At 32.8% G+C, this 17,918-nt stretch overlaps 1 protein-coding gene across 1 annotated transcript in view; it reads right to left on the reverse strand.

Moving 5' to 3' along the window:
* The window catches only part of LOC106711289 (semaphorin-2A), an 81,732-nt gene extending 75,375 nt beyond the window's left edge, over positions 1-6,357 (reverse strand). Inside the window, exon 1 of the mRNA XM_045680855.1 lies at positions 6,090-6,357. Within this exon, the coding sequence (XP_045536811.1) occupies positions 6,090-6,291 (202 nt within the window). The 5' untranslated portion in view covers positions 6,292-6,357. The remainder of the gene's footprint in view (positions 1-6,089) is intronic.
* Positions 6,358-17,918: the final 11,561 nt, after the last annotated feature.

Consider the following 17,918-nt stretch of genomic DNA (forward strand, 5'->3'; position numbering starts at 1 on the left):
CTTTACAACGTGGTAATGCTTTTCTAAGCTCTGTCTAAGAAGGGTTCTTGTATAATATTCCGCGGCTAATATTAAAGTTTTATGCATAGATGTCTTCCGGTGTAGAGTTACGAGGTCCATAAAGATGATATAAGCGATAAAAGCTGTACTTTGTTGAACGGTGCTCGCTTAATGAACTTGCCTTTTAAATTATTCTGTGTTACTTTAAAGGTTTAATCAAATTTTTTAAATTTAAAAATAAAAGGTGCCGGAATTAAAATCTTTAAAACCATTATTGTTATTTATAGAGATGAAATTTTGTATCAGCTAAACGGTTGCTATTTTTTTTTAAGTTTGTGTAAAAACATATCACAATGTTAGTAAAAAATTAAATGCAACATACGATCACTTTAACACTTTTAATGTTTTTATTAGTAAATCTCAGAGTAATACATAGAGTACGTTGGCAAGTCAATGACTCAAAGGCTTATATAAAAGCAGAGAAAAGCTCGTATGCGTTTAAGGCAAACGATTGCGTAAAACTTTGTTTTCCTGTTTGCTAATTCCGAAACCTTTAACGTTAATGTTGATTTGTGGAAACTATGCTTTCATTTCTAATTTTGGATTTCATTGCTTTGCTTATATTTTGAGAGTTAAAACCTCTGTAACTTTAATTCTTTGACGAGGTTTAACGGGAGATTTGTGGTAATCATTTTAGCTTTGCGAATTGTTATTGGAAAATAACACGACGATCTTTTTTTTACAAATTAAATAATATATAATTCGAAATAAAACATTAAATTAAATAAAAAATATAATAATAATTATAGTAACCTTATTTCATTGTGAGTCACTCACACATTTACACGTAAAAACAACATTGACATTAATAAAATACTGTTTAATTAAGCTTCATTACACAGCGATAAATCATGTAACAATAATGAAATTATGTAAAAGAGTGACTCTTTAATCCAGTCACGTTACCTGTATCAATAAAGCAATTGACGAATTGCGATCCAATAACACATTTACGTTTATCAGAGCAAAATTAAAATAATATAATTAATTCACAACAGCATTTCACGTAAGTTGAGGTTATCGCCATAATTCCGGTTTCGCCCTGGGCACAGTGTCATTGTTGGCTTTGTATAATGAATCAAATTTTGAATCAATTATTGTAGTGTTTATATTTAAATTGCTTAATTACACTATTGTGTTACTGTTTATATATAGTTTTACTGCAATTCTGTATTGAGATATAACTACAGATTTGTTTTGCACGAATCTTTTTTGCGTTATGTTTAACCCTCATGATTAATAGTTTTTTTTTAAATATTTATGGTCTAAGATACCAAGATCTAATAAAAATTCTTACGAATACTTTTTTATTAAGGATTTATTCTCATTAACTTGTTTGTTTGAAATTTTTAGTACTAGAAAACTATATTATTATGTTTAAAAATTATATTAAAGTTGTATCCCGAAACGAAATTCAAAGTATCAATAAATATCATAACTGAGAAAATAGAAGGAAATAGAGAGTAAAATTCTAACTTTAAACAACGTTGTTTAAATGTAAATGTAACTCCCACTGACTTCGACTGCATAATTCGAATCAAATGTTTTACATTTCGCGCTGCAGGTCCGAATGAATTGGCACATTTTTTTTCTAGGTTATAGTTTATTTTAATGGAATGTTGGCCGGTCAAAGCACGCATTGTTTCCCTGCGACTCGGCGCACACTATCGCCTTCACATCGAAATACTTCTCTTCAAACAAAAATTTACATGTAGCCAAAAATGTAAAGTGCACGCAAAGCAGTTAACTGGTTTACATTTTTATATTTGTTGCAATATAACTGGTATTTTTAGGAACTTGATTGAAGAAATTTCTGTTTTTTTTTTGTTCATCAAATTGGCCGAATAAAGGACATATTTCAGAAAGTGTTCATTTTTGGTGGTTATTATTTATATACGAGTATTTAACAATTTTTGAATTAATCAATCAAATTACGATAATTGGCATGAAATATTAACACGTTATAGTTTGACTTAGCATTACTGCTTGTCAGAGAAAACGGACGCTGCAATTATACTATTAGAAAAAGCAATCCTACCAATGAAATAATCGGTAGTAAAGAGTTTTTCAATTCATTTAGCCTTGAAAACTAACAATATTGGCATTTGAATGACATTGACAACGGTTGACTAGCGCCAAGTGGACTTAACCTGAATCTTTGAGACTGACACAGTTCAAGGTCTCTCGCTAGCCTCACGGCAACCAATGGACGGACCGTTATACAGCATTTTCTCATGCTTAATGATTGTCGCTGTATAAATACTAAGATTTCATCTTTACAGTACCCATTCTTGTTGTAATTAGTAATGAAATGAGATAAATAAAAATCTTAACATCACTTGGTGCAGTTTCGAGGAAGCGAAATTCACATCTCAGATTGGCTTTACCCTTTTACGTGAGCAAAAGCAACATTTGAATAACTAAATTTTGCAGCAGCGCATTTCAAAGGCGAAAGAATAAGCAAAAGCATTATTTGTTGAACAGTCCGTTGCGTCGGCTTGCTCGCGTTAACCTTTGAGAGTGCTGTAAATCCAATGCAAACTTTTGAATACTCCGATTTTAAGTGGTTATTCTGTTTTCGTTTTGTAACCATGTTAATTTGTATGTTTGCTTATTCCTGGGGCTTCGCTAATAAGACAATGAAGTGTACTTGGTAGTTTAACTACTGAAAGGAATGGAAGTACAAATGGCATACTAATGAAATCGTACAAATGCTACTGAGTTAAACGAACCGATCGGCCGCAAATACCTAGGCGTTCGCTATCAAAAAGCATTTGACGAAGGTTAGCTGCCTTCGTGTCCTTAACCCTTTGTCTCGTGAGAATACAATGGACGATCGCAATGGTCCGGAGATACGATATGGGACACCCTTCGCTTCACCGCTACGTGACCAAATTTCAAACAAAATGTTTTGCGGTACACCGGAGGATAAAATAAGTAATGTCATCTCCCACCGGGACACGGAAGACGTGCTCCTTCGATTAGACTTATATTACATGGTGTTTGAATACGTCGTCCGCAAAGAAACAATATACAAGACGTGACTTGCTCTGTGAAATCGATGGTATTATTTTTATTGTCGTCTCTTTTGATGATAAACTCCGTACACGGGACAAATAGTTATTGCCTATCATTATTCAAGTAGTTACACAGGTTCTTAAAAGGTTTAATTATGGTAGTGTCTCCTAAAAGAATCTTATTTATTTAAAAAAAAGATGAAAAATTAAAATAAGTAAATAAAGTTTAAAAGGTTTATTTTTAACTTAGATGTATTCTCAAACAATCTAAAATAATAGTCATCGGAACTAACATTCGTATTAGGTTTAAAGACATGGTCACTAGTAAAAGCGGTTGGCGTACAAGTTTCGACAGCGCCGGACGTGGCTGCCTCCTTCGCTTATTGTGCGTTTCTTTTTACCCTTTTCACTTGCCCGGCTGAGCGAGCGCCTTCTTTCAAATCGTCGTACGCTTTTTGTTTGTTCACCACTAGCACGGACATTTGCCTCTCAGACTCCTAGGCCATTTTGACTTTGAAATCCGATGTGTCTATAAATATTTACCTTACATGGTTTAAAATTTAACATCTTGGGTATAATAAGCGGATGATGTTAAAAAGATGATGGTGTAATGAGAGAATCGTGATTCAAGGACTTAGTTTGCTTTTAATTTTATTTTCACAGGTCACTCACAAAAATACGTATTCTTCTCAATAATCTCTTATTACAAACAGGTTTATCATGGGTCTCATTCATAACCGGAATAAAAATGCCGGACATGTAGTCATAAAGACTGTAGACACCCTTTCATTTAAGGCTATTCACAGGTTTTTAATGCACGTACTTTAAAGACAACTGGATAAACATTGCCTCCGCTAATGATAAACTGGACCTGATGTTAGTCCGAGCTCACTCTAGCGAAGAATTCTTTTAAAGTTATTTAACCACACCCTTACTTATATAAAGTCCTACAATTACTTCTCGTTGTAGTTTTATTTGGAACCATAAATGAATTGTTATGAGGGTAAAAAAATTAATTCCGTGACTCGAATGTAGAATTTAATAACTGCAAAAAATAGAGCGTTTGTGAAGGCTTGCATGCGATGCGTGCAGCTGACGGCGAAAATATGGCATATTATGATGTCCCTAATCTACTTCACGGTCCGTTGGCCGGATCCGTCGATAACAATAACAGACTTAATATGCCCGATAATCGGTTTTGCTATTCGGAAACCTTCGTGATTGACACTTTTCATGACGTTCGAGTTGAACCGTGTACCCTTGATGTTGAACTGTCGATCTTCTTCAATTATATTTGACGATGAGAGGGATGTTTAATAGAATCCAAAAATACTTAGCGGGGATTAATTTTGTTGTGTGAGTTTGAAAATAAATAAGTTCTTCTGATAAACAGCTGTTTAGTAATAATGCAGATATAACATCAGATTGATATTTCAATAATATTAAGAACTTGATTTTAATACGGCGGCCTATGTGTTCTTCCAGACTATGTTCTACATCTATGCCAAATTTCAGCGAGATCAATGCAGCAGTCTTGGAGATACCTTCTAACAAACATCTATAAATATTTTTGTACACAAAATGTGGATGGTGGAGATGGTCACAACAGTTCGTTACACCTTAAAGTATGTGGTGTACCCATAATTTTTTAAACGACTTATTTAAATAAATACTGACGACTTTATACACAGACCCTTGACCGTTTCATTCAGGTAACGCATGTGATTCATTCGCAGTGGATTTTCATTAAGTGTGACGAGGCTTAATGATTCAAGTTTCCGCATTCATTAAGCTCTCAGCGAACTGTTTAAAGCCGCAATGTTTAATGGAAGCGGTAAACTGCGCATTAATATTGTGGCTTGATGACCAAACGTCCACTAACGCGGTCAAAGCTAAAATTGTTGTATAACATTTTTCGTATGTAATCAAATAAGCGGTAGAAATTTACACGAAAATCTATTTTAGCTTGGGGAAGGACAGAAAAATACACTAGTATTTTTTAAATGTAAAGTATATTTCTGGAAAAATACGGTACTTGATTAATACTATTTTATCGTTAAATTACTTTTTGGTTCGAAAACCTCAGTTAAGCGAAAACATTTCGAACTATTTGCCTAGTTAAATAATTGTTACAAATTAATTTACATTCGCCGAAAATGTTTTTATTTTAACATAGAATTTAAGTAATATTAAATTTAGGTAAAAGATGAAATTCAATGAAATTGAATTGTCTTTTTAAAATTTGTAATTTTTACTTCCTCATCTTAACTTAATTATGTTTTACATAAAGTAAAATATATTTAACAAGTTGCCATGACACATTGCAATTTTTTTTCAAGAGCAACATTAACTTGAACTGTATTATGTTCTCTCTTCATTGCAGCGAGGGCAATGAAACAATGGGATCGTTCCATCTCCTTTGCACTTGCAAAATTTATGATGTTCCTATCTCACGTGTTACCCTTGAATAAGTCTTACGCATGTGTTAGTGTTAGACACGTGTGCGTATTTACATTTACACACACAAGGAAGGTCCTACAAACACAATCAAATATGCATGTGTGCGTTTGAGGTATCCAGTATTATCATGAATGATGAATCATGACTTGGAAACGCATCTTTCCGGAACATCGCCTATAGATTTCACAAGATTTGTGAGGTTGGAATATTATTTATGATTAAACATTCAAATCGTGTTGTCTTATTAATAGATTACTATTAAAAAACAGTCTTACAGTTCACGGAAACTGTCGTACTGAGTTAACGTGTTACAGATTAATTCTCATGTAATTTATAAGTTTAAGCGGATAACTAGATTTAGTTGAATTGATTTATTTAAATGTAAAAGTTTTATGTTCTGAAGTACGCTTTACTAAATCTCAAGATTTTGGTTTATTTACTTTCGAATTCTCCAGATGATGTAATAATTAACATTGTATTGTATTAGCAATAAGACAATGATTCTTAGTGTCAGTTAACATGTATGTAGAAATATTATAATGTAAATCTTACCTCGTTTATGTCTGACGTGGTATTTGCTTTTGGACACAGATCCACTGCAACAGGGTTGTTCGTAATAGAAATTATAGGAACTGTCAACTTCTGCAGTCTGCTGTAATACTTGACAGTTGACCTGCCACTCCAAGCCGAGGAGCGCGAAAATGAACCACCGAACCACAACGGTATAGAAACTCAAAGTCCGCGATTCACACATTGTATTGTTTTAATGAAATAACACAAAAATACACTTATGTTCTAATCGTTGGTAGATATCTTTCAATTATCTGTAAAGAAATTATTTTACGTCAATATGTATAGTGGTTATTATGAATATCTTCCAACCAAGAACTGCGACGGCATTACTTTGGGAAAATTTTAAATGTATCTATTATAAAACATTTTAAAATAAGCTTTAGTTTTATTCTTTTGATGTGTATTACGGGTGAAAAATTCGAAATTGTATTTTAAATAAGTAATATTGAAATCTTTTTAACTTAATTTAATTGTTCAATGAATATTTTTTAGTTATAATCAAATCTTGTAATTCATAATAAGTATTTTACGTAAATAACCGAGCCATTCAAATACATTTTTATAAATCAAACACACAAGAAGTTATAAAATTAATGAAACATAATTTATCTCTCTATACGATATAATAGAAAATGTTATTGTTACCAACACAATAAAACCAATAAGGGATACAATGGTGAAGTTAAAAAACATCAACATACAGGATAATAAAATAACAGTTGTGGAGTTTACATTAAAAAAGCCGTATGGGGTCGGTTAATGGTTGCGAAGACCATTACACGAGTCGGTAATGGCTTATTGCACACCTCGTATGGCACCGCATCGATGCAACAGGGCTTTTGGCATGTCGCAGTTTTGTATTTTGATTTCATATTTATGGATTGCAAGACGAACGATTGCATAACGCCACCTTTTATCCATAATATAAAACAATTTCGAACGTCTAATTCTAAATTCATCATGTTTTTAATTAATAAATTAAACCTTTTATTCTTTCCGACATTTATTATCTACCTATATTTAATAAACGTAATCGAATTTCCAACTCACAAAATATAATCCATTAAAATGTAAGTAAATAATCATTCATCGTTATCCAGTTACCCTAAGAGATTATTATCGTGGTTATCAGCGAATAAATAAACGTCTTCTGGTAAATTTAACTCCAATCTTTGGGTCGGGCGGCCGTCATGTGACCGATATCTTTCTTCGCTCAATGCGGTCAGGGATCGTGCCGTGAAAGACTCCGCAGATGAATTAAATAGATAAGCCTCAAAAAAGGGACTAAGAAAGGGGTGGAAAGGTCCAGTTATCTTTATCAGACAGACTTACTATAATATCTTGAAACTACTTTTTAGCTAGAGTTTGTAACCGAGTTTTTATAAAAGACAATTTTCAATGACATAAAAAGATTTTTTTCGTTAACTTTTAATTTATAGTATTAATGCTTTATAGAGTTTATTATTGTTTTATAAACAAGGCAATAATTGTGTTTGTTATTAATGAAAGTTGTTATCTGCGCGGCTGTTGTGTGAAGTTCTATTCAATGCATGTAATACGAGGGTTTCAAAATTTATTTCACATGATTAATGGCCTCGGTTTTATCGCTCCGGTGATTTTTGTTCAATTGACGGCAAATCCTTCCGAGTAAATAAATATTTTAAATCTCCCCTTTCCAATGTTACTTAAAGGATTTTCATAAGGGTACACACATTTCTTTTTATATTATTTATATCTTCTAGGCCTATTTTGACACTTTTAAGTATTTTTAAAACATGAATGACTGTTAAATTATTTTAGATCTCAAACAGAACTTTACTTTGAAATTTTATATATGAGTTGTTGTTATTAGGTTATTTTTTAAGTTATCTGTTGTGTCCTGAATCTTGATATCTTGAGAATAAATAAAATTTTAAATGAATACTAGCAACAACGGAGGTGGTTGATATAGATAAACATATGATCATCGTCGGCGAATTCTAACGTGACAACACGATGGCATATTTCTGAGAAAACCGTAGGCAACAGGAATCTCTCCCGAGCGACTCGTCGGTTATATGAACCGGTTCTGTAATGATGTCTTCATTACTGATTCACCGACAAATAAACTAGTTTTTATTCCTTATACCAAGCATGGATCTATGTTTCTAACACATGTACATCTTACTCTTTATTAAATCTATTTTTGCAAATGGCGATAGATAGCCTATCAATAATTTCAAATCATACACATATACTGAATTCTGATTTTACTTATTGGGTAGGTTTTAATATTTTTTATTCTCAGTTTGAACTTTGTTAAGAATAAATTTTGTAATAGAGTTTGAAACCTTTTTCTTATTATTCTGTCTCTCATGTCGTTAAAATATTTTATATTGGTTATTAGCTCAATTTTTCGACATTCCTCGGATTTGTGTGTAGACAGAACACGAACACACCGCCGTCAGCTCAATATTTTATGAAAAATTCAAACTAGAAACAAAATTGACAGTTGGTAATTTTGTTTAGGCGTAAATTGTTTGCAAGTAGAACAAACATTTAAAATTCTTTCTTCTCGAGAATTTCACTGGCTATGTAATTGGCTATAAAGTTTCGTATTTCCCTCGCCGCTTTAGGGAAATTTAGGCGTAAAAAGTTTAAAATTATTTTCGTTAAATCTTAAGAATTCGTGTAACATTACTTCGTACGACTTCATTAAGCGCCTTTTAATCTCCCTTCATATCTGTCGATCTCGTTTCGTTTCACGATTACACCGTTAGCGCTGCCCATTGTACGACAGGCTTCGCTCATTATGGACGGAGAATGTTAAGAAATTTCATCCGACAACCCATTGAGGCAGCCCTTCCAATTGTACGAAGGTGTTCCGATTGAATGGTGGGCGGAATGGGGGGTTTGAGTATAATGAAATTTCGCGTCGATAAAGACCGCTCAGCTCGGTAACACAATACTCGATGTTTCCTCCGCGCCGCGTATCCATGTCACGCCATTAAACCACATAAAAATATCTGCCGTCACATCTATGGTAAGCAAATTATACTCGAACATGCGCCGAGTATAACGAGTCGCGATGTAAGCACTGCTTAGTGAGAGCGTCTGCCTCCAGTTTGGGGGGTCGCTACTTGCTACTAATAGAGTACGAGAGAAAATGTGAATAGTTATTTATTTCGCAACATCTTTACTGAATTGGATATGCAAAATTGTATCATTCTATTACTTTGTTTCATTTCATTTTAACTTATTTCTACAAATTTTAATTCTGTTGCTGTTCAAGTAACGCACTTCTGTAATTTTGTTTATTTAAACCCTGTGGATTTTTGTACTGTTCACTAATCGAAATTGTAATTTATTTTTAAATAATAAAAAAACAGTAATGATTAAATTCTAGTCTAGTCCATACTGTTACCTACCTTTGGTCATTATATTTGGATTCTAAATAAAAAAAAACCTTTGAAATATGTTTCAATTTAAATTCGTATTCTTCGCAGTTTAAGTGAAAATGTAACTCTATATATCTTAGTGTCTGAGAAATCTAATATTTATTTATAAACGTTTGTAAGGTAAATGATTCTTTTCTCTCGCAATTTTCTAATCCAAGTAGATAAATTGGTTGCCCAAAAGATATAGGCCTCGGCCGTTGAAAATTCACTTTGAATTATTAATGGAATATTGTAACTGTAGCGAACTGTAAGCTACTTACCGGGGGTACTGAATAAATATTGTTTAGCCGATAGTAGCGCTCGGAACCAAATAGAAATTATATATCTATTACATTTTGATACAGAACAATAGCGGAAGTTACAATTCAAAACTATTATATAAATTTTCAACTGAAAAGGTGTTTTCGACCCTTCTTGGTTGATAAATTATAGTTATGATAGAGTTAAAGTTTTAATATAAATAACGATAATATGATCACTATATAAATGAAGTTACATATAATATTTCCGTGATTAGTTTCCACAGCCAATATGTCTCTATCGGATTTTGTATTCTATGTTTTTTCTCAAAGATAATAAAAGGATGCCTATTAGTATTTGGACGGAAATGCCCACCGGCGTTAACCGTATTTAGTTTAAATAATTTTTAAATCATAAAAACAATTCATCTTCTTTTTTTTATAAGAAATGAAATAAATATTATAATTCTTAAAGTAAAATTCAGAACTTTATATAAAATATTTAATTAATATCAATAGCAAACTGTTTAAGATTATGTATTTCAGGTCCAGCAAACGCTAAGTTATTAACGCAGTATGGTTACATCGACCTCAAGTCTAATTAGTTTCTTGAGTACGAAATCAATTAAATGCTACCAAAGGCGTTATTGGTTCGTAAACCACAACCACAAAGTTCCTCAGATTCAAAGGGACTCGTCCTAAAACTATTTAGAAATATCTACAAATAACAAATGATTAAACTCCGTGAAGACAAAGGTATACCACAGGCTTACGATTCGTTAGCAATTCATTAAACGGAAAAGATTGAACGCAATTTCTCCTTTACGTTTTTGAAATCAAAATGTCTATTATTTGTGATGGTTCTAGTGTTTTTATAACTTAAGGATAATTTTCATGTAAAGTTTAAAATTAGATAAACTTGTTATATGTTTATATCATAAAAATGTGTAGTAACTTGACTGAATTTTTACTATTAATTTTAGAACTAACTTAAACCATAATTTGGCTCTAATCAATATCAATTTTAAAATGTAAACCAAGTATTTATTATATATTATTTATTATATTATAAGTATTTATTTACAGGACTGTCTTTGGTTACCTAAGTATCACACAAGTAAGTAGTTACAATAACTTAAGCTAAATAATATTGTATAAAACATTTATAGTATGTTTGTGAATAGAGCTTCAGAAGGGAAGCCACTACATTCAACACACGTACAAAATGCACGTAAACGTCTGGCTGCCGTATTATTGATACAAATAGAGATATCAATTGTTTCGGACAAGGAGATGTAACAGCGTGGCGATGGGAGAGATTCTGTTCGGATTGAAAGGGGCGTTACGGCCACTTTGATGTCTGTGGGGTAAACTTTGCCAGTTTACGGCGCGGAGTTTTTATGGACTTCGTGTTATTAATATTTAGAGCCCCGTTGTTAAGGGATAGCAAGTTAATTAGTAAATCGAACTTTGTAGATTTTTAAGAGTATTGAAAGTTAATTGAACAAACTTATAAGGATACTTATAACATTGTATATTTCAGTATCTATTTTGTGGTACTTGAAAAACATAAATTTTTACTTATATTTTTATTTTTAAATGAGTTTAAAGGATGTACTATTAGGATCTGACTTCATGAAAAATAATTTTTAGTCATTTACCTAGGTTAAAATGTGATCAAATAAAGTAATAAATGCACGAATCGTGTACGATAAAACATCATTGGCTAGACCTCTAAGACGGCGGCTTACCGCCTGTTACGTTGCTTTAATCAGCTCTGAAGAAAAGTAGCTTTACACGGCTTAGGATGTCGCCATCGTTACCGTAATGAGATGGCGGCCATTTATTTTTTATTATAACATTATTGATATTTCTTTTTCAATATTATAAACAGGAATTGAATCAGTTTACAGTTTTATACAAACTTGTAACAATACTTCTCTTATTGCGAAACACAAAATAGCTTCTTAGATAACCTTATTGACTACAAAACTTTTTAGTATAATCATAAGCACATTGATTTCTTCTTGCATAATGTTTTGTTAATTAAATTTAAGTGTTTAAATCGTCCAAAAGTTAAAAACTTTAACACTTAACTTAATCAACGATATTTTATCTATAAAATTTTGTAACATAACTATTACCTGCTTGGTGTAATTACAAGACTAATTTATAGTTTGTGTTCAGTTCAAGGCCCACGGAAACATTTGATGTATATTTTAATGATTTTACCAGTTAGTTAGTTCTGATAAACCTTATTAAAGCTTAAGTAAAAATTAAATTTAACTATTATTTATTGTTTACATTTTCTTAGTATTAAGTCTTGGCTCGATTTTAATAATATTAAAAGTAATATTAGTTCATTATAAAAAATCATAGGACATTTTGTCTCTTAGTATTAAGGTTTCTGGCAAAGCTTAACTGAAAAAAATCAACTTATTTGTCATCAATTTCGTTTTTAACATTTTTTTTGTTTTTCGCTAAAATTAGTTTTTGTTTTTGTAATATAGTAGTTGAAATATGTTAATATTTGTATGTTTTCTTTTACCGCTATAAAATCAATTTAAAGCACAAATTCACTGACTTAAGTTGCCTATTTGATGTGTACAGGTGGTATCAACAATTGTTACAGTTACAATTTAAACACAACATTAACTCTAAACATGAGCTGTCACAGATAAGAAATATTTCGGCGGTGCCTAGTGATTTATATGAGGGAGTCTACATTTAGTAGACGTTTCTGTACAATCTGTATCTATTTATAAATTACGGTTGTTCAACCCAACGTCGTTCTGTTCGAAATTCGAGATCTGGATCTGGAGCCAATGACAAAATCCATTGTGTTTTATATTTTAATCGCAAATTTTCGTATCAACCAAAATGTTTTGTGGACGAAGTGTGTTTGATTTATAAAACTGGAATACGGATAAGTAATAAGTTTATATAACAAAATTATTGGACTAAAAATCTTGATACTTTGTTTTCATTTAAAAATATTCTTGCGTTGTGTTTAAGTCAATATGAAATTCTAAGCAATGTGACGATAGAATTATAATTTGGCGGTTCCTTATTATTATTTTATGTTATTAGTTAGTAAATAAAAAACAGCGTCGGAGCTTTTGGTTGGGTACACTGTAGCACATGAGAATGGTATGACGACCAACCTCCGTAGTCCATTGAACCATACACGTTGCAGTTTCACAAAAAAATAAACATAACACGTTTACAATCTATTACGTAGTCACTAAATTCCATTCATCAATAAATAATGCCACACGATATTGAATATAAAGTCGAAAATTGTTGTATTTATAAAACAAGTTTATATTCGTAGTTACGAAGAAGTTCGACGGGAACGAGGCAAACGCGTCCGTGCAACGTGCCGGCCGGCGCAGAACTAGCCCGCTTGTTTCATTCCGTACAAAACTTTTAAGTCATGGAGACGGCAAAGCTATGTCGCGCCTCTACAACTCACGCACACACTCGTATCGACACCCTATGCACAAACACGCGCGCGAGCTTCCAAGTTCACTAAATAAACGAACACCAACACAAGCGCGTTTCAACACCGTCTACCCCCTGTCACGAGACGCTGGCAAGAGATGGCAATATCAACAATTCATTTGCCGCGGCCGGTGCAAGCGAGAGGCACGTACCGAACAGATGTATATCATTGCGCAGGTAAGTATTGAAAATGTTGGTGTACGAATGAGACGGCAAACAAATTTAGCATAAGGAACACCGGTTACGGTGGAAAGGGACAGGAAGTGTTCAAGTCACCCACTATACATTCCTTCCTGATACCGGCTCGCCGTCGTACCTTTCGATCGTTCAAGTGGCAGATGAAGCTTTTAGGGCTGTCTCTAATTACTTGTACATTTTTAATAATACATAAACAAAATTGGTTAAATTTATTCATCTGTAAGTTCTATCTGTGGTAAATAAGTGTCCTAAAATAATGTTGTTTGGTTAACATACATCCGGGGAAATAAAAAAAAAGTTTTTTTTGCAAAAGAAAACAACATTTTCGTTTCTAAGCCCAACATCTCTTTTACAGAAAACCACAACAGTATCTTAGTTCACATTCTTGCATTACAAGTTGATGATGATTTTTCTACATAAACTCAATGGTCTTGGATCTTTCTACAAATTCAAACATGTTTTCATACTTGTGTGCTAAATAGGACAAGCTATGGACGAACAAACATACAAAACGACAGTGGATGTTGGCAACCCTAATTCAAGATGTCACAAAGTAGCAGGTAGTAGTGCAGGGTCTACGTGTCGTGCAGAATTTGGACGCTCGTTTTTTGTACACGATGTTCCGCGGCTACTTTTTGTTACGTGTTATGAAGACGTCTGCTTTTATTAGAGTCTAAGTTTGTTTTTGGTATTGTATGGAACATAAATTAGTTTAAAATGTTTTTGTTTGCAATGAAGAGCTGTGGATTTATTATTGAGGAAATGGAGAAGATTGAAAAAAATAGAGAACGGAACTAAAGAAAAAAATGTAATAAACTCGGAAGTACAGATAAAGTATCAATTTAGTTCGATCCATTTTATTCGCAGAGTATAATAAAATGAAAACAATGCAACTCTAACATTATAATTGGAGGATTATTATTTCTGTAGTTAAGTAATAATACAGTATCGTATAGTTTATAAGTAACAAAAAAGTTCTTATAAGTTGGTACTGCGAACAACATTTAACGTAAATGATTTGGAAAAATCTATTGGCACTCTTTATTGGGATTGAAACAGGGGTCTGAATTCGAACATGGGCATTATTGCTACCGACCACTATTATATTAGTATGATTGATTAACTATATTTGAGTTACGTTTAATGTTAGAAATTCAATTTATAATACGAAAGTTATCTTCTGAAAACTTGATAACATTAGAAAGATTCATCTCCTTCTTAACACCAGGTCAAATACTGACCTGTTTATTGAAAAAACTTTGTAAGCAAAAATAAATTTATGCATAACGACCTTTTTATAGTTTCCGCTTATAGAAATTAAATGATTAAGAGGACTAATTTTTTAAATAAGCAGAAAAAAAACAATTTTGTGAATTTTGGCAATTCAATTCAGGTGCATTTTATTGAATTTGTGTTTGAGACTAAGTTAAATCTTGATGAATTATTAGTTAACCATCGTTCGAAACATCATTAGACTATAGTCTTTGTTATCATCCTGTATAATGTCATTTCCTAAAGGCATTTTTCTATGACTTCTATAGAACAATATTTCCGTCATTACTTAGATTGCTATCAACGGGAAAAGCTTTTTTATACTTTAAATCGTACTTAAATCTGTACTGGTAATGATTATATTTCATAAATCTTTTAATATACCGTTTTAAATAAAAAAAAGACTGGGTTAATGTAACTCGAACAATTGCCCGTTTTGTTTTCAACCGGCCGACGCTCAGGTGTACTCGGTAGCCGATCGGACAGGATGCGGCCCGGCCACCACATCTGTCCTTTATTTAAACTTTTGTAAAGATCGAGAAATGCTCAAGTTATTCATTACATAATAAGTGAAGTAAGATGAAAATAAAACTTTTTATTTAAGATGAATATTCTTCAAGTTCAAGTTCATGTTATTTGTATGCATAGCGTTCATGAATTGAAATTTTGAATGTAATAAAGATGCGTTTTTAATATTTCATGCAAAATAATGTTATTTCTTCAATTAGCGCTTTAATTTCTTTTATAACTATAAAAAGGTGTTTTTTCCTTTATTATAGGTATTAGTTTAGATTGGAATTTAGTTTTTAGTTTTTTTAACGTCAAACTATTTGAAATTATAATCGGTTTCGAACAAATCATACCTTACTTATGGTTTAAGAAATCTTTATTTTCTTAATAACAATTTACAATTAACTTACTCGTACTTATGGTAATAAAAATATAACATTTACGTAATATTGCAAGCGTACAGTACAGTAGGTACAGATTCTTTTCCACAAAATATTCAGTGACAAAATTTATACACAAACAAGTAGAATCATTATTAAGTTGCACCGAGATATGCAACACAACATGTGGCATGGAATATATTAAGTATGCATATTTATTCTTTGTTACTGTTTTTTCTAGTTTCTTACACCTAAATAGTGGAAAATAGAATTCATATTGCGTGGATAAGAATTATAATATCAATTTAAAACTTGCACCATAAAGGAATACGATCTTATACTTCAACTATAACATGACACTTCGGAGAAACGAGTCGTCTTTTTAAGCAAAAAAAGACGTGAAAAAAGCGATTCAAAAGGCTGTGTGGATATCAGAGAGCGTCGCTTAAAACACTTCTGCGAAACCGGAGACAGGGCCCACGGCGCTGGAGGTCTAATGTTCTTAACCACGACACCGTATCAAAATATACAATTTGTTTCGACGTACAGCACACAAATTAGTATTATGTTTACACCTTCCCTTTTATGTTACTCTTCGCTGTAACACAATGTGACAAGTTAGGTGAACGCTTTTTGTAACATACTCCTTTATATTACTGTTAACAGATACGAGTTAATGTAAGCGTTTTCTTCATTTAATTTTGATCTACATTGCTAATGGATTAATGCGTTTATTTGTGCAAAAGGTCTGTAACATATAATTTTTTCTTCACGCTATAAATAAAATAATGGGATGTCCAGAGAAATAAGCGAAGATGATCGTACCAACTATAAAAGAGAGACAGCTTTTTTTTTTTAGATTTTATAACTCTTTACAATTTTGTTAATACTTTTTATAAATGAAAGTGACGTCATAGAATTAGGATATATTCTCTCCGACCGTTATCAAAATCATACTGGAATCGACGTTGTGTACACTTAAAAAAAAACATATACGAAATATGACGTGTTTATGACAGGCTGACACGGGTAAAGTGTTCGCGGCACACTTCATTAGCTTTTCGGGTCCGAAATCTTTATTCTTGTTGCGATAGATCTAAAGAAAAGTATCAGTTAAACACAATTAATGTCAGATGATATTTTGTCTGTAACTGAATCTCTTTATAGGAATACTGTACGTTAGAGACAAGCAATTTCTTTTTTGTTTTTTAGAAACGTGTATTTTTATACACATTTATACTTATAGATTTTACTTAGTTTATGGTCAAACTTAACATAAAGCCAATCTAAACTACAACAAAATATAACGATTATTACATGCGTTGTGTTTGTGGGTGCGCGCACGCGCGCTGATATATTAGGTCCTTACATATGAAATTGGCGTTTTTCGTACTGGCCACTAACGACTCGAAGGGTGAATGATGTGTATGGCGGTCGTGTTGCAAAAGAAAACACAGTTCGTTTTTGGTTCCAACGTTTTCGTTCTGGAAATTTCGATCTGCAGAACAAGCCCCGTGGACGGCCTGAGACTCAAGTTGATAATGAAGAGTTGAAGGCTATTGTGGAAGCGGATCCATCGCAAACCACGTCCGAGTTAGCTGCAGGCTGCGATGTTAGTGATAAAACTGTTTTAATTCACTTGAAGCAAATTGGGAAGATTAAAAAGCTTGAAAGGTGGGTACCTCACGAATTGACTGTAGCAAACCGGCAAACGCGCGTCGACTGTTGCGTTACATTACTGAACCGGCACAATAATGAAGGTATTTTAAACCGAATCATTACCTGTGATGAAAAATGGGTTCTTTACGATAATCGGAAGCGCTCAGCACAATGGTTGGATCCTGGCCAGCCAGCCAAATCCTGCCCCAAGCGAAAATTAACCCCAAAAAAGTTACTTGTAAGCGTTTGGTGGACTAGTGCCGGTATTGTTCATTACAGTTTTCTCAAATCTGGCCAGACTATTACGGCTGATGTCTATTGTCAGCAATTGCAAACCATGATGGAAAAGCTAGCGGCTAAACAACCTAGGCTGGACAATCGCTCCACGCCACTGCTGCTTCACGACAACGCTAGACCACACACTGCGCAACAGACGGCTACTAAAGTAGAAGAGCTTCAATTGGAAAGTCTAAGACATCCTCCGTACTCCCCGGACCTTGCTCCAACATATTACCATTTTTTTCGAAATTTGGATAACTTCTTGCAAGGGAAAAAATTCAACTCCGATGGGGCAGTCCAAATCGCCTTCAAAGATTTTATTGATTCCCG

Source organism: Papilio machaon, chromosome 14 (genome assembly GCF_912999745.1).
Source record: "Papilio machaon chromosome 14, ilPapMach1.1, whole genome shotgun sequence".
In the NCBI taxonomy this organism is placed as follows: Eukaryota; Metazoa; Arthropoda; class Insecta; order Lepidoptera; family Papilionidae; genus Papilio; species Papilio machaon.